General features: G+C 36.1%; 1 protein-coding gene across 13 annotated transcripts in view; it reads right to left on the bottom strand.

Annotated features, from left to right (window-relative positions):
* The window catches only part of cno (adherens junction formation factor afadin), a 267,454-nt gene that overhangs the window by 33,890 nt on the left and 210,582 nt on the right, over positions 1 to 22,982 (bottom strand). For 11 of the 13 annotated variants that reach the window (XR_012410245.1, XR_012410244.1, XR_012410246.1 and 8 more), the window contains 2 exons: positions 10,233 to 10,420; positions 2,615 to 2,779 (listed from right to left, as the gene is read on the bottom strand). Coding sequence is in view for 10 of the 13 variants with exons in the window: in XM_073967792.1 (XP_073823893.1) it covers positions 2,615 to 2,779; positions 10,233 to 10,420 (353 nt within the window). In the remaining 3 variants the exon portion in view is untranslated. Of the gene's footprint in view, positions 1 to 2,614; positions 2,780 to 10,232; positions 10,421 to 10,491; positions 10,690 to 22,982 lie in introns of those variants that run through there. The other 2 variants (XM_073967888.1, XM_073967871.1) reach the window with 2 other exon arrangements.

The raw sequence follows: 22,982 nt of genomic DNA, 5'->3' as shown, positions 1-22,982 counted from the left end.
TGGTTTTATAAACAACTTAAAAATTGAGAAAAAAAAAAACTTCCAAATAGGGTCACTTTGACCTGGTTTTTTGCCCACTTACTAAACAAAAAACGTATATATTTTTTCATAACTATATAACACGCAGTGGGATCCTATAAAAATATTTGACACTATTTAGTGTAAATTTATGTATTTTTCATCGATTTTTGGCCAGGCTTTTCTGAAAATTGGCCACTGTGCAATGTTCCAAAATGTCCGTTATGTTCAGTTTAAAGGCTATTCCTGGATCGTTTTGAAATTTTTATCGAAAGTACAGCTTTTGGTCCTGTTTACAGACATATCATGTTTTTCGTGGGCGAGACTATGCGTCTGGATCCTAAAAAAATGAACGGTGTCCAATGGTTGGTGGGCACGATAACTATCGAAAGGAGTAACTGACATTGATCCAGTGATATTTCTCTCAAAATTAAATTTTAATCGAATTTTAATTTTAATTAAATTTAATTTAATATCAAAAAACTCTTTCCGGTACCTACACCACAAAAGTTCAAAATTTTCCCTTAACTGCAATTTAAGGGCTGTTTGAGAATTGTTTTGAAATTTTCATCGAAGTTAGTTAGTTGTGATTCTGATAACAACGTAATTATTGAAGGTAATGACTCATGAAATTAGACCAAGTTTCAAGATGGACTCCGTCGGGTCATTCCTTCAGTTACCTCCTTCTCAAAAGGGAAACCAATACTTCCCAAAATTACACAATATATAGGGTCTTTCCTACATACAGCTCTAACACTATTTTTGTATAATTGGTGGTCTTTGTTACAACGCTGTAATTTTATTCTCCATAATTCTCTCGATAATGTCCCGAATGTTTGCCCGCCAATGTGATACTCTTCGAATAGAAGAAGAATTTCGTGTTCTTGTTTGTGTTGATTGGGTCTGTCAGTGGAATAATTAGGCCCACTGCTTATGAACTTTTAGCTACGAGTACATCACTCCTCTTATTCCACTTTGTACTGTCATAGGCTGAGGGTATTTAGCCGCCTCATTACTTCTTACTGATTTTCTTCATCCTTATCGTTATTTTTCTTTACTTTTTCATCAGAGATAAATAAATTAATGGATTTGTCAAAATAAATCATATTAATACACTGATTGATTTTTTTCTAATTTTGGTAATTCTTATTGTGGCCTTATTATCATCAGTAAAGCACGTGATGGAGGGAAGATAATGTAATAAATGGAAAATGGAATCGATAATTACTTATAACAACAAAATAAGTAAAGACAAGTCAATATTAAGAAGTGAATTAGGAAAATTAGGACTAATTGTTCTTTAATTACTTCCAAATGACAAATTGAGGAAGATAAGTTGGTGGGTTGCTGAAACAGGAATTGGGTTGAATGGAGTAATTTTTTGCTTGCGATGTGATTGGCAGTTTAATATAATATAGCTAATACTTAGATAGGTTGAAGGTAGAAATGAGCATTAAAAGATTTCGCTGTATTTTATTGAATTTTCAAATTGCAACGAAATATAATTTTTAGAAAAAACATCTTTATTATCTAAAGCTATTATCTAATATATGACACATATGACATTTGATAACGATTTTCCTGTAATGAAGCCTAATTACAGAAAAAAGAAAAGAAAAAAATGGTTGCCATTCGATCTTTGTATGACCTTAAAACGTTCCAGCAATTATCTTCCAAATAAGAAATGACGCACGACTATTACCCCATTTTCACATTATTCTAAATATAAGTAACTGACAAATTGTAACACATTAGAGTTAATGGCCATGAACTTAACTGTGAACGTCAAAGGGAGGAGCTTGCTTGCATGTTACAAATACGTTTAAATGTCAAAACAATTAAACATTCCATCTACATAAGTGGGACAATGCGTGGACACACATTAATTTAGGCGGAAGGAAAAGATAAAGATAATTTGAATTTACTACGAAAAAAAACAAATATCAAAGGTTAAAGGACATACCGAGAAAGATATGAATAGCCATAACCTGAATAGCTGCAGGTATTTATTATTAGCCTAAAAATATGCAATGTCGTTTCTAAGAATATATCGACAGGTATATATTCTTAGAAACGGCATTAGCATGCGCTTGTCATTTCTTTAACACTTGATAGTTATTACAACATTTTTTTTCATACATGTCTCCCAAATATGCCACTGCTTAAATTAAATAAATATCCCCATTTGTCTCCCCGTTGTTTTTATAGCTTTTTGCCTTGTTTCGAAGTGCCGAAGTTTATGCAATATTTGTAAAATGATGTAAAGCTTTTAACGTTTATATAAAATTAATGTTCACACGCATTCGCACGATACACACACGAGGATTTACAAAAAAGCCACATTACACACCACAATATTCACAGGTATGCACGGTGACATCACGGCTTTTCACTTATCACTTAAACCCTCTCGCCAACGATGTCATTCGCACTTCTTCGGTGTTGCTCCTGCTGCTGCTGCTGACACCCAATAAAATTTTTTATTCCCACCCAACAGATAATACCATAATTCACTTCACAACAGACACACACTCAAAAGGGGAGTGAGATATGTTTTCAAGAGAGATTTTCGAAATGACTATTGATATTTACTCACATGTAATATTGTCGGCTGTGATATGTGATGTCCATTCACAAATGTCAAAGCATCGGCATGCAGTGGTGTTACCGTGCAGACACCTTCCACCAATGATATGAGGCAGTGGCGTGCCTGTATTGAGGGACCAAATAGTTGCAGACAGTTTGTGTTAGCCGAACCGACCTGGAAAAAAGAAAATGATGTATTATTAAACGAAAATAAAAACAATTAAAAAAAACAGTCAACTTACAGCCATACTTAAAAATTGTGATTATGAAAAGCAAAATACCGGAAATGGTGGACGTAATAGTTCCATGAAACGATTTGACACGACTAACGGCGATTGTTCATATTTATACCCTCAGCCTTTAGGCTATGAAGGGTATATACACTTTCATACGGGCAAAATGTGCCTCATCGAAATAATGGGTTTAGACCCCAAGTATGTTTGGACGAAATGTGTTTCAGACAATTTGGAGTCGATTGAGCAATGTCCGTCCGTCTGTCTGTCTGGCTGGCTGGAGCGCACGATAACTCACGAAGGGATGAACCGATTCGGTTCAAATTTTGGCTTTCGTAATATTTTGTCCAAACTTAGTTTAAGTTCGAAGATGAGCTATATCGGTCCACTCCTTCCGGTACCTCCCCCACAAAAGTTCGAAAATGTTCGGAAAATTTGTACGCACGATAACTCTTGAAGGGTGTAACCGATTTGGTCCATACTTTGCCCATCGTGGAGCGTGTACCAGACTTAGATCAGGTTTCAATATGGACACAATCGGTCCACTCCGTCGGGTACCTCCCACACAAAATTTAGGAAAAGTTCAGTTTAGGAACATCTCTCGAATCGCTTTGATTTTTGCTTTAGCAACTTGTATTCACTGCCCTCCATACGGCGGTATAAGTTTCATCAGGGGCAAGTCCACACTTCCTGAGAAAATAGCCTGAAAGTTGCAAAAAAAACCCCTATGACACCGTGTGAGGAGGTTGGAGGGCAAAATAACTCTCGAACAGGTCTGTCGATTCGGTCCAAAGTTTGGCCTTAGTAATATTTTGTCCAAACATAGTTTAAGTTCGAAGATAAGCCATATCGGTCCACTCCTTCAGGTACCTCCCCCACAAAAGTTCAAAAATGTTCGGAAAAATTTTGCGTACGATAACTCTTGAAGAGAGTGGCCGAATTGGTCCATACTTTACACATCCTAATATATCTACCAGATACAGATCAGGTTCAAATATGGACTATATTTGTCCACTCCATCCGGTACCTCCCACTCAAAATTTCGGATACATGTTCACTTTAAGACCTGCTTTCGAATCACTTTGATTTTTGTTGAAGCAACTTGCATTGCTGCCTCAATTGCGATGGTAAAAGTTGTTTCAGCGGCAAGTTCATACTTCTTGAGCAAACATCCCTGTAGTTCTAAAAAACCCCTATGGTACCATATGTAGTGGCTGGAGATCCATTCTTTTTAGTATCTCCTCCGCAAAACTTTTGATATTAAATCCTAATCAACATTTTTGTCAGTTCAAACGCCCAAAATTATTAAAACTCCCTAAATACATGCGTTTTTTGGGAAAAAATTGTTTCAATATACACAGGCTGAGGGTATATCTCTGTCGGCAATGCCGACTGATACTTTTTTACTTGTTCTTTAAGATGAATTTTAAATGTATGAATTACCTCTACTATTGCGCGACTGAATGAAATTTTGTCTATTAAGGATTATAATAATGTTTATTCCAGTTAAATATTGAAAACACTTGCGCGCAAACCACTTTGAAAATTTTACACCACACAGTGGTAAGGGGTATTATGTCTTTGTGCATTTGTATGTAACATACAAAAGGAAACGAAATAGACCCGTAGTTCCTTTTGAGGATATACAGTGTTGGTCACACAATTAGCACACCCCACTATCAACATTTATTTTGCCTAAAAAACCTTCAAAAGTAGTTGTATTGAATAAAGTATTTGTACTAATATATTATCAGTAGTATGCTTAAAGAAAACAACGCAATACAGAAACTGAAACATAACTGTCAATTTGACTAACCCCCAAAAATGTAAAAAATGTCCTAAATTCACTGGACACGTAATTAGCACACCTTAAAAGAATCACTAATATTGTGAATAGTTTCAATATGTTCGTCCATATTCAGTTTTAAATCCCATTCGTTTAGGAATAAGTTCCAGTCTGCTAGTTATACTCTAAACCAGTCTCCGAAATTTCAGTGTCAGAAGGGAATTATATGGGGTACACCTTGGGTCCCAAGGACTGATGGAAATTTCAGTTTTTTAGTGTTTTTTATCGATTTTTGCACATGTAAACAAATTCAATGAGGCAAGTAGTTCATAGAAACATCAAATAAAACATCATATTCTTGTTCATCTCTGTAAATTTGCGAATAGTGGGATGTACTCACCAGCAGTGTGCATCTGTAAAATCCGTTTGAAACAAAAATTTTCATTAAGAAACTGTAATATGATGGTTTGAGCTATTGAATATATAAATACTTATCCATCTGGACTGAATTTTACCGATATGTCGTGATGTATGCCACGATAAACCTATGTTCATCTCTATGGGACCTACGCAAATTTCAATAATTTTGTAAACATAAGGCAAATTGGAGATAGTCTAGTGAGACCGCAAGATAATAAGTTCCCGGAGCTTAAAACGATTAAATTTAAAATCAATAATCCAGAAAACATTTATCTTGAATAGTATATGCCCACTTTCATTGATTCTGACCAATTTCAGCAAACCTCAAACTCCTTTATTGTTAGAAAGGGGTTATACCTTTAAACATACTCATGTGCTACGTGTTCACCTAGCGCTTTGTTGACAGTTTTGTAGTGAAAGGTCTTTGGTGTTATTCAGACTTGTAATTTTGAATAACAAATGGTGTTATAAGATGATCCTTCCTTACATAAGGGTGCATTTTATTGATATTCATTCTATAAACCCGTTCCAAATCGAAAATGTTCTTGAATGAATCATCTACCTTAAACACTGTTTGAAAAGTTTTTGCACTTTATATTTAAATTTCAGTAATCGGTTAACAATTCCAATAATTCAGATCCAATTGTACATTCGTTTTTAATGTTTTGGCGACTTTCTGACGTTTATGTGCACATTACGAAAAATGGTCCGCTATTGGGATATATTTGGAGAGTCCGGGGTCATAAATTATTTTTTCTTTCAAAAAATGATTTCTTCAATGCGTTTTGAATATGAATAACTTCAATATAAATTAATTTTTGTATATTAATTATGTTAAATTAAAAAATCATAGGGTGTGCTAATTATATGTCCCCTTGATAATTTGGGCGTCTTCACAAAACTTTTATTTTCAAAAAACCACTGATAATACTATTCACTTATATCATTAAATCTGTTAAATACATTATAGAAAGGGATTTTGTTTACGAAAATATTTCAATTTGCCCTATCAAAACTCTTAGCTGACTGAAATCATGTTCCCTCAAAGGGGTGTGCTAATTCTGTGACCAACACTGTACATATAATCATTTTCTGAGTCGATTTATGCATGCCCGTCCGTCTGTCCATGTATTTTTGTTCGCAACGTACAGGTCGCATTTTTTGTCCGATTCAGCTGAAAATTGGGGACTAGAATTTTTTAGCCATAGGAAGAACGCTATTGCTTTTGGTGAAAATCGGTTCAGATTTGGATATAGCTCCCATATATATTTTCGCCCGATTTCACGTATTTGCACCAAACACGCTATATACGTCCAATTTTGATGAAATTTTGAATGTGTGACTGAATTCGGTCTACAAATAAGTGTGCCAAATTATATCGAAATCGATTCGGATTTGGATATAGCTCCCATATATATTTTCGGCCGATTTCACGTATTTTCTGTACCACACACGCTATATATGTCCGATTTCGATGAAATTTGGAATGTGTGACTGAATTCGGTCTAGAAATAAATGTACCAAATTATATCGAAATCAGTCCAGATTTGGATATAGCTCCCATATATATGTTCGCCCGATTTCACGTATTGTCTGCACCAAACACGCTATATACGTCCGATTTTGATGAAACTTGGAATGTTTGACTGAGTTCGGTCTAGAAATAAGTCTGCCAAATTATATAGAAATCGGTTCAGATTTGGATATAGCTCCCATATATATTTTCGGCCGATTTCACGTATTTTCTGTACCAAACACGCTATATATATCCGATTTCGATGAAATTTGGAATGTGCGACTGAATTCAGTCTAGAAATAAATGTGCCAAACTATATCGAAATCGGTTCAGATTTTTGATATAGCACCCACATATATTTTCGGCCGATTTCGCGTATTTCCTGCTCCAAACACGCTATATAAGTCCGATTTCAATGATATTTGGAATGTGTGACTGAATTCGGTCTGGAAATAAATCTGCCAAATTATATCAAAATCGGTTAAGATCTGGATATAGCTCCGATTTATATTTTACATATTCACAGTGGTGTAGGGTCTCTGAATCATATTTTTATGAGTTTTTATTTATGATTAGATAAAATCTTACATATAAGGTGATTCGATAAAAAAATATGTGGTCAACAAGGTTTCTTTATCTGCACCCCAAGTGCTGCCTGCTAGGGACTTTAGGACCTTGTTCCTACTTTTCAGTTTGTCGCAGATAGCTGTGGCGTGCGCGCACAACTTGAAAGTAGTGTCGAATGTGACCCCTAAAATTTTGGAGCAGTTTGTGGTCGGAATTCTGCTACCGTCGACCACGACATTCAATTCTCTTCCAAACTGCGCTGTCCATGTGGTGAACAGAGTGGCTATTGATTTTGTGGCGGAAATCTGCATATTCCTCGAAGGTGGTAAGATAGGTTAAACACTTGTTCAGTCTCTCACAGATGTCATCAGGATAGGTACCTGACGCAAGGATCGTGCAATCATCCGCATACGTTACGATCTCGATACCGTCTGTAGGGGCGGAATACAGGAGAGGTAGAGGTTAAACAGTTCCGGAGATATCACCCCATATTGGGGAACTCCCTGTTTCACTCTACGGGGTTTGGACTTCTTGTTCCTGAATTCCACGTACGACTGGCGTCCACACATATAATTGACTATCCAACGTTTCAAGCTTGGCCGGAGGGTTGTCTGCTCAATGTCCTCAAACAGCGTGGAGTGTCTGACTGTATCAAAGGCTTTTGATAAGTAAAGCGCCACCATCACTGTTCTATCACACGGTCGTCTCTGGTTGAGTCCTTGACAAATATATGTGGTAATGGCGGGCAGCGCAGTTGTCGTGCTGTGCTGCTTACGGAATCCATGCTGATGATCGGCAACTTAATAGCTATTTCTGATACTGGGGAGGACTAAGGCCTCAAGGGTCTTTGCTACGGGCGACAAAAGCGATATCGGCCTGTACGATTCACTTTTGCTGGCATCCTTGCCGGGCTTCCGTAGTGGGACCAACCGGCCCATTTTCTAGACTTCGGGAACAATGAGGGTGGATAGCGACAAGTTGAGAACTTTAGTGAGATACTCCACTCCCGGCTCATCCAGCTGCTTCAGCATTACCATGGAGATTCCATCAGGTCCCAACGCTTTGGCTGATTTAGCGTTCCTGATGGCATTGGCAACATCATCCATTGTAAACTGTGGTGGTTACGCCTCGGCAGGAAAAGATCTGATGCGACGTAATACTCTTCGCCCTGTCACACTCGGAGTGCTCGACAAACTGTCGATTGAAATGACTTGCGCACCTCTTCGGGTCAGTCAACGTAACGTCGCCAAACGTGACTGAGGCCCTATCTTCCATACTTCTAGGGTTCGAGAGTGACTTAACCGTTGACCACAATTCACCTATACCGGCTCCAATGTTGCAACTCTTCAGATGATTTAACCACTTGTTCCGCTTATGCTCGCCGACCAGCCTGTTAATTTCCAGTGTCAGCTCCCTGACTCTGGGGTCATTGGGGTTGGTTCGGCGAAGCTCATCACGCTCATTTGCTAATCCCCTCGCCTCTGCTGGGAAGTTTGGTCTTACTTCGGATATTCGACCAGCAGGGATATGGCGAGCGGCTGCAGCAGTGATGATGTCTTGGAACGTCCTTTCCGCTACCCGAACATCAGAAGGATTGGGCAGTTCTCTGAAGCGGTGATTGGTGAACTCTCTGAAACCCGGCCAATCAGCTTTCTTTCTCGGCAGTTCCACACCTGACTGGTACCCCCATACATTCCATGTACGGGTCATTAGAGACAGGCTCAAGCGAGATAGGTCTGTATTGGACAGACTGGTGCAATAGGAAAGCTAATCCCCCACCTTCACTTCTGGTGCGATCCTTCCTTAGCACGTTGTAACCATCACAACGTTGTAAGCTACAGTTGTTGTTGAGCTTGGTCTCTTGCACCGCAGCGTCCTTAATATTCCTACGACTCATGAAATCTACTATTTCCTCGACCTTACCTCGGAGTCCATTGCAATTAAATTGTAAAAAGGATGCATTTTCCGGAATTGGGACAACAACGGCTGGTGTTAAAGGCTGCATGTGCGGTTGTTGTCGAGGGGACTGCGGGGAAGTCTCAATATCAGACGACGAGCGAGTTTCGTAATCCGATGACGACTCACTTGGAACTGTATTCACACAGCATGCAGCAACATAGTCCCTGTCGTAGTCCCTCACGTGGACAAGTCCAGAGCAACCCCTTAGATGCTCCCACTCCTGACATCTATTGCATCTCACCGAAGGCTGGATGTGGGTGAAGATGCGGATGTGACAAACCCAGCACAAATATATTGTTCCTGGGTTTTCCTCTGTCCCGGCACGGACTAAAAGAATTCGGAGCAGGCATTCCGGGATATGCTGGTCCCAACACAGAAAAACGAAACAAATACAAACATTTGTACACTGAGGTGGAAGCCGCTGGCCGGAACGATGATGTTGTGTAGTTCAGGGTCAATCCGGTACGAAAGAACCCGCTGCCGTGGGATTGATGATGATTGTTAGTAATCGTTTAGTAATTGTCGTTTCTTGCTATGTGGTGGGTACTCGTGCCATTCGCAAATGTATCGGATCGTATTAATACACACTATTATATCTCTCCCCTCGCCTAAAACGCAGCATTTTAATAACAAACAACATTTTACTTTTCTGTCATACTTTTAAACTCTTCTACTTCTGAATGCAGAGAGTTTATGAATACACTGCAAATGCAGTGAATGTTTTCCGTGAGTAAAGTGCAGTGAATGTTTATGCCACTCGAAAGGCAAGCAAACGAATAAAAAGCAATCAATACAACTAAAAGGGCAACATCAGTGGTAAAAAATAAAAAGTCTATGAATTTGTGAAGCTGAAGCAAAAGAAAATGAACTCTTGCAGATCTCTGACACACCTCCCTCGTGTCTATAAAGTCTAAGAGAAACTAAGCACTTATTGCCTTTCAAGACTTATTGTTTCAAGTTAAAAAGTTATTTAAAATCTGTTATAGTAATGTCTTATCCAAAGATTTCTACCAAATCGTATATTTTCTTTTATTGTAGCAGGTCTAATTCACGGCATCCTATAGAATTATACAAGGTATTTTGAAGAACCTCTTGGAAGTCAACATTTCCCATAGATGATCTATGCACTCTTCATTAAACAACTTACCTCAATGGGATCATTTCCTAATTTAATACGTCGACCTCCATCACCGCTATGGGTGACCTCAACCAGCATTGGTCCCTCACGGTCCTGTGATATATTGTTGGCTCCATTTGAGGCACCCAGAGGTTTTTTCTTGCGTCTTCGGGGCTGTGAATCGGCCGGACGTCTTCTTACATGGAACATTATGGAACCTAAAATGGAATGAAACAAAAATATTAGAAAATTTATTTAAAAGCATTTTTAATTTAAACAAAACAATTACGTGTCAAATTCATGTTTTTTGTTATCACAAACAATGTATTTGTAATTGAAAATCCGCAAATCACTCGTTTTGCGTAATACCCCTAAACGTTTTTTTTCACTAATCGCACAATACGAAGAAATGTCTTTACAAATTGAGCTTTTCCATTCGACTAATAATTCTAAGTGCATTTTTTTAGTCTTTTGGGAGAATTGAAATCTATAGAAAAAGTAATAGTTACACACAATACAAAAAATAGCATCAACAATAACTACCGGATGGCAAACAACAACAAATGACAAGCATCAAAATTTTTATTCTCAAAGTTTTGCTTATTTTAATGGGATTTTGGTACAAAAACAAATGAATGGAAAAAAAATTGAATCACATCCAATTCATATTGAATGGTAGGTAGACAGCAACAACGACTTGGAATAGTCAAGGGGGCAGTTGGAATTGAAACAATAACGAATGAATCTCTGGAGTGCCAGTAGAAGAAGTTAGTTTTGATTAGGTTAAAACAAAGTGGCAGTAAATTCGCATCATGTACTTGGGCATTTATTTGAACTATGTAATAAAAATATTTGTATTTGAACTATTGATTCAAAAATGCATAGATATTATTAGTTGTGAGTTTTTTTCAAGATCCCTAAAATATTCACCTTGTAACAGTTTACACTTTGAAAGGCCAATTTGAAATCTACTTAGCAGTTGCCAAAAACCTCCCCAGAAATAGTTGCACATATTCCTAACAGAAAATTTAAATTACTCCTTAAAACCTTTTAAAGCTAAATCCAAAATCCTACAAAAAACTGCAAAAACAGTTTTCTTAACAGCCCCTAAAACTATACTACTAAACTATTAAATCTCTATCCCTCAATACAGCACCTTTTCTCCCCTTTTGCAAACAAAAACATTATTGCTCCATCTATAACAAGCAGTTCATCTCAATGCCAGCCATAAAACAATCGTTATGTGTCGCATCATCAATTTTAAGTTTTATTTTTATTGGAGGTTATGTTCTGTGAAATAAAAATAAAACCGCTGTTAAAGCCAACAGAAACAAATAAACCAATCCGACAAAAAATAAAACCAAAATCTGTACTAATCTCAACAAAAATCCATTGAATCATAAAACCATTCGACAGCCTCTCAACATCCTAACAACAATAATGGCTTTTAGAACTTCAAACAAGCGACAACAACAACAAAAACAAACGAGAGGCGTTAGGTCGTAATGTTATGGATTTAAATTGCCCATAATATACTAGTATTAAATACAGATTTATTTGCTAATGGTAGAAAAAAACGGGTATTAGGGTAGAATGACAAAATGTTAATCTTTATAAAAACATTTTTTGCCTGGTGAAGGAATACTATTGGTGGTAATTTTGTTTATTTAGGCTCCAAAAAAGGGATGTTTATAGGTTACTATAAAAGGTTCTTTATAGGCTCCTATAAAGCAGTCTTTACAGACACCTAAAAAGACTGTATAAAGAAAGCTTTGGAGGAGTCTATAAATACTCCTTTAGAGAACTCTACAAAGACTCCTTTGGAGGAATCTATAGAATCCTCAAAAGGAATCGTTATAGACTCATCCGAAGGAATCGCTGTAGACTCCTCCAAAGGAATATTTATAGACTCCTCCAAAGGAGTATTTATTCTCCTTCGTAAGAGTTTTTACAGACTCCTCTACATGAGCCTTTATAGGCTATTAAAAAGGAGCCTAGATAGACTTCTCTAAAGGAGTCTCTATAGATTCCCCTACATGAGTCTATATAGACTCGTCAAAGGAGTCTTGATAAACTCCTTTAAAGAAGTCTAAAGGAGTTCCTGTTGACTTCTCTAAAGGTCTCTTTATAGACTTTTTGCAGTAGTCCTTTATAGGCTCCTTAAAAGGGTCTTTATAGACTCCTCAATGGGATATTCATATACTCCTCTTGTAGGCTCTTATAAAGGGTCTTTATTGACTATTATAAAAGGGTCTTTATAGGATCCTATAAAAAGGTTCTTATGGGCTCCTATAAAGAAAAGAAGTCTTTATAGTCTCCTATAAAGGACCCTTAATAGGCTCCCATAAAGGAGTCCTTATACGAACCTATAAGGGAGTCTTTATATGCCCCTATAAAAAGCCTTTACGAGCTCCTATTAAGGGGTCTTTATTGGCTCCTATAAAGGAGTCTTTAAAGGCTCCTATAAAGGAGTTTTTATAGGTTTCTATAAACACTAACGTGCACAGGGACTGCTCCTATATATAGGCTCCTAAAGGAGGCTTTATGGACTCTTATAAAGGGGTCTTTATTGGCTCCTATAAAGGGATTTTTATAGGTTACTATAAAGGGGTTTTTATAGGCTCCTAAAAGGAGTTTTTATAGGCTCCCAAAAGGGGTCTTTATAGGTTCCTATCAAGGGGTTTTTATATGCTCATAAAAAGGGGTCTTTATACGCTGCTATAAAGGAGTCTTTATAGGCTCCTATAAAGCAGTGTTTATAGGCTCCTATGAAAGAGTCTTTATAGGCTGCTATAAAGGAGTCTTTATTGCCTCCTATAAAGGAGTCTTTGTAGACTCCTATAAAAGAGTCTTTGTAGACTCCTATAAAGGAGTTTTTTTTTACTTCTATAAAGGAGTCTTTGTTGACTCCTATAAAGAAATTTTCATAGGATGCTATAAAGTTGTCTCTATTGTCTGCTATAAAGGAGTGTTTATAGGCTCCTATAAAATATTCTTTATGAGCTCCTATAAAGGAGTCTTTATAGGTTCCTATAAAGAAGTCTTTATAGGCTCCTATAAAGGAGTCTTTATTGGCTCAAATAAACGAGTCTTTATAGGCTCAAATAAAGGCGTCCTATAAAGGGATCTTTATAGGCTCCTATATAGGAGTCTTTGTAGGCTCCTATAAAGGGGTATTTATTGGCTCCTATAAAGGGATTTTTATAGGCTCCTAAAAGGGGTCTTCATAGGTTCCTATAAAGGGGTCTTTATAGGTTCCTATAAAGGGGTCTTTATAGGCTCCTATAAAGGGATATTTATAGTTTCCTATAAAGGGGTCTTTATAGGTTCCTATAAAGTGGTTTATATGCTCCTAAAAAGGGGTCTTTATAGGCTGCTATAAAGGAGTCTTTATAGGCTCCTATGAAGGAGTCTTTATAGACTCCTATAAAGGAGTCTTTATAGGCTGCTATAAAGGAGTTATTATAGGCCGCTATAAAGCAGTCTTTGTAGACTCCTATAAAGGAGTCTTTGTGGACTCCTATAAAGGAGTCTCTGTGGACTCCTATAAAGACATTTTCATAGGCTGCTATAAAGTTGTCTTTATTGGCTGCTATAAAGGAGTCTTTATAGTCTTTATGAGCTCCTATAAAGGAGTCTTGGTAGGCTCCTATAAAGAAGTCTTTATAGGCTCCTATGAAGAAGTCTTTATAGGCTCCTATAAAGAAGTCGGTTTAGGCTCCTATAAGGAAGTCTTTTTATGCTCCTATAAAGAAGTCTTTATAGATTTCCTGTAAAGGAGGCTCCTAATAAAGAGTTTTTATAAGCTCCTATAAAGAGGTCTACGTAAGCTCCTATAAAGGATTCCTTATGAGTTCCTATAAATGAGTCTTTATATATTCTTATAAGGTAATTATACCCTCAGCCTTTAGGCTAAAGAGGGTATTTACACTTTGATACGACCAAAAATGTGCCTCATCGAAATAATGGTTTTAGACCCCAAGTATGTTTGTACGATATCCGTTTCAGACAATTTTGAGTAGATCTAGCAATGTCCGTCCGTCTGTCTGGCTGGTGCGCACGATAACTCTCGAACAGATCAATCGATTCGGTTCAAATTTTGGGTATCCAAATATTTTGTCCAGATTCGATCTAAGTTCGAAGATGGACCATATAGGTCCACTCCTTCAGGTACCTCCCCCACAAATGTTCAAAAATTGTCGCAAAACTTGTGCGCACGATAACTCTTGTAGGGAATAACCAATTTGGTCCATACTTTGCACATCGTGTAATTTCTACCAAACTTAGATGAGGTTCCAATATGGACTCAATCGGGTACCTCCCACACAAAATTTCGGAAAAGTTCAGTTTAGGACCTGGTCTCGAATCACTTTGATTTTTGTTTACTCAAGTTGTAAAATAGCCTGAAAGTTACAAAAAAAAACTCTATGACACCGTGTGTAGTGGTTGGAGCGCAAGATAACTCTCGAACGGATCTGCCGATTCGGTCCAAAATTTGGCTTTCGTAATATTTTGTCCAAACTTAGTTCAAGTCCAAAGATGGATTATATCGGTCCACTCCTTCAGGTACCTCCCCCACAAAAGTTCGGAAATGTTCGGAAAATTTCTTCGAACGATAACTCTTGAAGGAAGTAACTGATTTGGTCCATACTTTGCACATTATGAAATTTCTACCAGACTTAGATGAGGTTCCAATATGGACTCAATCGGTAAACTCCTTCGAGTACCTCCCACACAAAATTTCGGAAAAGTTCAGTTTAGGACCTACTCTCGAATCGCCTTGTTTTTTGTTGTAACATCGTGTATTCACTGTCCCCTATACGAAGGTATAAGTTTCCTCAGGGGCAAGTCCATACTTCCTGAAAAAATAGCCTGAAAGTTTAAAAACAAACCATATGACACCATGTTTATGGGTGGAAATGCAAGATAATTCTCGAACGGAAATTCTGATTCCGGCCAAAATTTGGCCTTCGTAATATTGTTTCCAAACTTAGTTTAAGTTCGTACATAAGCCACATCGGTCCGATCCTTCAGGAACCTACCCCACAAAAGTTCAAAAATATTCGGAAAAATTGTGCACACGATAACTCTTGATGTTAGTGACCGATTTGGTCCATACTTTACACATTCTCATAATATCTACTAAATATAGATCAGGTTTAAATGTGGACTATATTTGTCCACTCCATCCCGCACCTCCCACACAAAATTTTGGATAAGTTCACTTTAAGACCTGCTATGGAATCACTTTGATTTTTGTTGAAGCGACTTACAATCGCTGCCTCAATTACGATGGTAAAAGTTGTTTCAGGGGCAAGTCCATACTTCTTGAGAAAACAGCCCGAAGGGTGCAAAAACCCCCTATGGCACCCCATGGTCTATGACGGTCCATTCCTTTAAGTACCTTTTCTGCAAAATTTTTGAACTTTAATCCCAATCAACATTTTTGTCGGTTTATACGACCAACATTTTGAAACCCCCTAAATACATAAGTTTTTGGTGAAAAAAAGTGTTTCAATTTGCACAGGCTGAGGGTATATCTCTGTCGGCAAAGCCGACTGATACTTTTTACTTGTTTTTATAGACTCCTATAAAGGTGTCTTTTCTATCGAGAATCATTTTTGGAGTTTATAGAGTCGCCTTTAGAGGGTCTATAACAATTCCTATTGTAAAGACTACTGTGGAGGAGCCTATGAAGATTGCATTCGATTAGTTTATAAAGAATCCTTTATAGGACTGTACAGACCCACCTTTATAGGAAATGCTCCTTTCCTTATTTGAAAGAATTCTTGCATACGAAATTCATTCTTTCCCTTTATTGTCCTTTAAGCATGAACTGTGTGAGAGTAAATTTTCCGTCTCAACTGTTGAAAACATCACCCCAATATTTATTCAAATGCCCGAGTGTGCATATGTGTGGTCAGCTCAAACATAACTTATTCAGTAGATTTTTGTACAAATGAAAACCGCGTAAAAAAATCCTATAAATAATACAACAATAAAACGTAGAACATTTTTATACAAACACTCAAAAAAGTAAACAAATATGTGTGTGTGTGTGGATATGTAAATGAAATAACGAATTCGAATTCTTTATTTGGTTTACTGGTAGTAAAGGCAAACGAAATACACGTTTGTATGTGACCGACCGACCAGCTAACATCACACCAATATACAACAACATATGAAGTATAAAGTTCAACGAAGCGTAAACATTTTGATGTAGAATTTTTGTTGTTGGTTTTGGTTATTGTTGTGGAAGAAAAATTCACACATAAAATGGTTTTATTAGTTTTGAAAGTGAAATGAATTTCTGGGGATTTAAAGCTCTTTAAGAAAAGATTTTTTTTTTTGGAATGCAAGTAGAAATATTTCCCAATAAAAACTAAAAAGCAAAGCATAGTTTCAGGGTTTTAGAAGGAACTTAAGTACTTTAGACAGATTTATTGATATCATATTGGAACTCCTACTAAAATTATTATTAGCAAAGCAATAGTGTTTATAATTAATAAGAATTTCAAAAAGGTATACTAAACATACATAAACCAATGTTATTAACCTACTGTCAGCATAAATTTGTATTTCTTGTAAAGAAATCCTTCTTCAAGGAATATAACAAAAAAATCAATGCATACTTTTCGGCGCTAACATTTTTTTGTTTAAAAATTTTGGCTGTTAGAGCTTTCCTTTTTCACTTGCAAAAAAAATCATCGATCATTAAGCTCAACTCCAACGAGAAATTAATTAACATTTTTTGTTTTATTTTCCTTTTATATTTAATTTCAAACTATTTTATTTAAAGTAATTTTTTTGTAAAATTTGCTCATTTCATTATTTCCCCGTCAATATATTGAATAATATCACAAAATGCAACCAAGGATTACAAACTACATCAGAGAAAAATACATATTTTTCAATCTCATGTCTGATTACATTTCAATTACATACAAAATCCGAGCGCGTTGTGACTGTTGCAGTCACACAATATCCCGAGGAGCAAATAAAACTGAAACCTTGTCAACCATGACAGTGTCATTGAAATGAAATCCACAAGAATTGATACATATTTTGAACAGAGCCACTGGAAACATTTCTATCTAAGAAAGAATAGTCAAATGGCAAACTCAGAATAAAACGTATGGTAGATATAAAAAAGGAGCAACTAATATTTTGTAAATATATAGAATTCAAATAACAAACCAAATTTTTTCCACTTGCGCCTTTTTGCATTTCACAATAACCCATATGCACTGCAATGACAGGATGCATTGACAGAACTGTTTATTACAGTGAGCCTAGTATATTCGATTCGAAACCGTTATGCCACACAGTACCACCATCACCGTGTTATTGCCTCGAACACTTTTAATTGATTTCGCAATAGACAGAGAAAGAATAGAGGTCGTAACAGAATGACAACGACGACGATAATGAAATAAAAATGTCATTTCAGCCGCTTAGTAGCCTGGAGACAATCGAAATCGAATCGAATGGGAAAACAATGATGGAAATTATTGTTATAAACTTCCATAGATTGAATTGAGCAAGTTAAAGTCACAGAGCAATGGATAATGAAGTGGTTGCCACGAAAGGAAATAATATTAACCACACAAATAACGAAATATTGAGGAAACAGGAGAAATTAAAAATTATAGAAAAGGAAAGACGTTGAGGCGTTATATTTGCCTGAAAAGTATAGTATACTTTTAGGTGCTATAAATTGTTTATAAATGTCTTTATATAAGTCTTACAAATAAAATACAGAAAAGAATATAAAGACCATATAAAGAAAGAAGACCTATTGAAAAAAGTCTTCTGTCTATAGAAGACCTGTAGAAGGTCTTCTGTGTATACAAGAAATTTAAAAGGCCTTCTGTGTATAGAAGACCTTTAAAAGGTCTTCTGTATAAATAAGACCTTTAAGATGTCTTCTGTATATAGAATACTTTTAAAAGTTCTTCTGTATATAGATGACCTTTAAAAGGTCTTCTGTCTATAGAACCCCTGTAAAAGGTCTTCTGTCTATAGAAGACCTTTAACATATCTTGTGTCTATAGAAGACCTTTAACAGATCTTCTGTCTATAGAAGACCTTTAAAAGGTCTCCTGTTTGTAGAAGACTTGTAAGAGGTCTTCTGTCTATAGAAGACCTGTAAAAGGTCTTCTGTGTATTGCCCACCTGTAAAAGGTCGTCTCGGTATAGAAGACCTTTAAAAGGTCTTCTGTATAAAGTAGACCTTTAAGATGTCTTCTGTATATAGAAGACTTTTAAAAGGTCTTCTTTGTATTGAATACCTTTAAAAGGTCTTCTGTATATAGAAAACCTGTGCAAGGTCTCCTGTCTATAGATGACTTGTAAGAGGTCTTCTGTCTATAGAAGACCTGTAAAAGGTTCTCTCGGTATGGAAGCCCTTTAAAAGGTCTTCAGTGTATACAAGATTTTTAAAAGGTCTTCTGTCTGTAGAAGACTTTTAAAAGGTCTTTTGTCTATAGAAGACCTTTAAAAGGTCTTCTGTCTATAGAAGACCTTTAAAAGGTCTTCTGTCTATAGAAGACCATTAAAAGGTCTTCTGTCTATAAAAGACCTTTAAAAGGTATTCTGTCTATAGAAGACCTTTAACAGATCTTCTGCCTATAGAAGACCTTTAAAAGGTCTCCTGTTTGTAGAAGACTTGTAAGAGGTCTTCTGTCTATAGAAGACCTGTAGAAGGTCTTCTGTGTATTGCCCACCTGTAAAAGGTCGTCTCGGTATAGAAGACCTTTAAAAGGTCTTCTGTATAAAGTAGACCTTTAAGATGTCTTCTGTCTATAGAAGACTTGTAAAATGTCTTGTCTACGGAAGACCTGTAAAAGGTCGTCTCGGTATAGAAGACCTTTAAAAGGTCTTCTGTCTATAGAAGACCTTTAAAAGGTCTTCTGTCTATAGAAGACCATTAAAAGGTCTTCTGTCTATAAAAGACCTTTAAAAGGTATTCTGTCGTTAGAAGACCTTTAACAGATTTTCTTTCTACAGAAGACATTTAAAAGGTCTTCTGTGTATAAAAGACCTTTAAAAGGTCTTCTGTATATAAAAGAGCTTTAACAGATCTTCTGTCTATAGAAGACCTTAAACAGATCTTCTGTCTATAGAAGACCTTTAAAAGGTTTCTGTCTATAGAGGACTTATAAAATATCTTCTGTCTATAGAAGACCTGTAAAATGTCTTCTTTCTATAGAAGACCTTTAAAAGGTCTTTTGTATATAGAAGAGCTTTAACATATCTTTTGTCTATAGAAGACCTTTAACAGATCTTCTGTGTATAGAAGACCTGTAAAATGTCTTCTTTCTATAGAAGACCTTTAAAAGGTCTTTTGTCTATAGAAGACCTATAACAGATCTTCTGTGTATAGAAGACCTTTAAAAGGTCTTCTGTGTATAGAAGACCTTTAAAAGGCCTTCTGTCTATAGACGACCTTTAAAAGGTCTTCTGTCTATAGAAGACTTGTGAAATGTCTTGTCTACGGATGACCTGTAAAAGGTCGTTTCGGTATAGAAGACCTTTAAAAGGTCTTCTGTATATAGGACACCTTTAAAAGGTCTTCTGTCTATAGAAGACCTTTAACAGATCTTCTGTCTATAGAAGATATTTAAAAGGTCTTCTGCCTATAGAAGTCTTTTTAAAGGTCTTCTGTCTATAGAAGACATTTAAAAGGTCTTCTGTGTATAGAAGACCTTTAAAAGGTCTTCTGTGTATAGAAGACCTTTAAAAGGTCTTCTGTATATAGACCTTTAAAAGGTCTTCTGTAGACCTTTAAGAGGTCTTCTGTAGACCTTTAAAAGGTCTTCTGTAGACCTTTAAAAGGTCTTCTGTATATAGAAGACCTTTAACAGATCTTTTGTCTATAGAAGACCTTTAACAGATCTTCTGTCTATAGAAAACCTTTAAAAGATCTTCTGTTTATAGAAGACCTTTAACAGATCTTCTGTCTATAGAAGACCTTTAAAAGGTTTCTGTCTATAGAGGACTTGTAAAATGTCTTCTGTGTATAGAAGACCTGTAAAATTTCTTGTCTACGGAAGACCTGTAAAAGGTCGTATTGGTATAGAAGACCATTAAAAGGTCTTCTGTATATAGGACACCTTGAAAAGGTTTTCTGTCTATAGAATACCTTTAATAGATCTTCTGTCTACAGAAGGCATTTAAAAGGTCTTCTGCCTATAGAAGACCAGTACCACCGGTAAAAGGTCTTCTGTCAATAGAAGACCTTGAAAAGGTCTTCTGTATATAGAAGACCTTTAACAGATCTTCTGTCTATAGAAGTCGTTTAAAAGGTCTTCTGTCTATTGAAGACCTGTAAACCGTCCTCTCTGTATAGAATTCCTTCTGTGTATTGACCACCTGTAAAAGGTCTTCTGTCAATAGAAGACCCGTAAAAGGTCTTCTGTCTATAGAAGACTTGTAAAAGGTTTTCTGTCTATAGAAAACCTGTAAAAGGTTGTCTCGGTATAGAAGACCTTTAAAAGGTCTTCTGTATACAAAGGACCTTTAACAGATCTTCTGTCTATTGAAGACCTATAATGCGTCCTCCCTGTATAGAAGACCTTTAAAAGGTCTTCTGTCTGTATAGAAGACGTGTAAAAAGTCGTTTTTCTAAAGAAGACTTTTAAAAGACCTTCTGTCTATATAAGATCTTTAAAGGGTATATACGATCTGTAACAGGTTTTCCATCTATAGAAAATCTGTAAGAGGTATTTTGTGTATAGAAGACTTAAACACTTTTAAAGGCCTACTTTACAACAAATCGATTGTCTACATTTAGGCATTGGATTTAACTTTTGCTCTGCCTATTCCCCAAAGAAGAAACATTTAATTTTAAAAATTCTCTGTCTGTTGCTGGATTTCAAGGAGACATTTCAATATTCTATTGTCCCCTTTGAATTGTCTAACAATTGTTATACTATGAACCAAAGTGTTAAACTCAATGCTATTTGTGTAAATTCCACTGTGGATGATGGCCAGCCAGGTCATGATGATGTGAATAGCGACAGCGGTGGTAACGGGTGGCTGTCTATGTCCGCCTGTCTGTTTTTGCGCAATGAAATCAATCATTGAAGCGTTTAGTGACAACAACTGACAGAATGAACACCAATAAACGATGGTAAACGTTGATCATAAAAGCCATGAAATTGAATTATTTTCTTTTTTTTGCGATAATGACAATAATGATGACAACAATGACAATGCCTATATTGAACCATAAGACCAACCGACCGACAACCATAACCATGATGGGGTTAGTGTCAATAAAAATGATGTGAATAGAGTGAGATAAGAAGAGGATGATGGTTGGTGATGATGGGTATTTGATGTTAGAATTCGAGGAAAGAGAATGAGGGAGAAAAGGAAAGAATTGCGAAATACTGTCAAAAATTTCATAAATTTATTGCGAAATAGAAAAATTAAGTTGAAAATCAGATTTTTGCGAACATTATGTCTGTTCCAGTACCTGCAAGAATCTACAAATTTTTACAACGATAACAATTTTTCCTTTTTGATATCGAAAAAATAGTAAAAATTAGTAGATTCTGATTCCTAATTTTTGTAGGAGAAATACCGTAAAGATAGAGGACATTTTAGTGCAATGCAATCTGTATTTAGTATTAAATTATAAATTTCGGGAAAAGTATTTAAAAAAACGGATGGTGCAGTAGGAAATTCCTTAGTCTCTCCTTGGAAATTTAACATCTTAATTTACTTATATAGAAGTCGCTTTCTTCAAATCATATCTTTTCATCATTATCCTTATGACAAATTCCTCCCACTCTCTTAACAAAAACCTTTGACCTTTTTACATGCAGTGAGGAAATTTGTAGAGAAAATCTTCCGTTTTGCCTTGTGACTCTTGAATTATTTATTTATTTTTTTTTTTAATATTGTAATTGAATTGTTTAAATATTCCATGTTAAATAGTTAGTTTATCATGCCAACATGGTGCCTGCCATGGCGACAACGACGACATCATCTTACAATTTTCATTCATTTCCTTTATATTTACCCAACATTGACTGATGAGAAATTCGTTTAAGTTTGAAAGAACTCTATCAAATCAACGAAATAGTTTCTTCCTTCTACTATGCCATACCCATTTTGGATGTTACTAAACAAACCATAAGTTTTAAAATGACGAGAAGGTAAGCAATATTTACCCACCAGTCATCCAACATTTTTGGAAAGTTGTTCCTGGTTCCTTCTACTACATTTCTATTTAACATAAATTCTCTTAGTTGATTAACTTTTGATGGATGAAAATGGAAATGATTTATTGCTTGCTTGCTTTGTAATCAAAATTTTCGTAAATTCTTAATTGTGTTGAAGAAAAATTTGATTAAAGGATTTGTTGGGAGATGGGGTAAGGATAAAGAGGTATTGTGGAGGATATGCAAAGTTATTAGTATACTGTTACGGAATTAAGGTTTAACTTAGCTGCGTTTAGACGTTGTTTTATTCCCCCATAAGATTTGTAGCAAATAAAACAAGGATAACAATTCTAGAATTCTTCATTGGCGTTATTCTCTTATTACCGGAAGCACACAACTTAGCTCTATTAATCACACAGCTTTACTTTACTTAGGTCAAGATTTACCTCTTTAGATTACAATGACGATTTTAAGTCGCGGTCTGAATTACAACTCACATGCCCATAAATACTCCGCCGTATTTATACCGGCTCACCGATGTATACACGATTCTAGCATTCTCCAATTAAAATGTTCCACAATGATCACCCGAAATGCTAGTCGA

The sequence above is a fragment of the Musca autumnalis genome, unplaced genomic scaffold (genome assembly GCF_047663935.1).
Source record: "Musca autumnalis isolate F117 unplaced genomic scaffold, ASM4766393v1 scaffold_1, whole genome shotgun sequence".
Taxonomy (NCBI): Eukaryota; Metazoa; Arthropoda; class Insecta; order Diptera; family Muscidae; genus Musca; species Musca autumnalis.
This window is presented reverse-complemented; position numbering and strand designations above follow the sequence as displayed.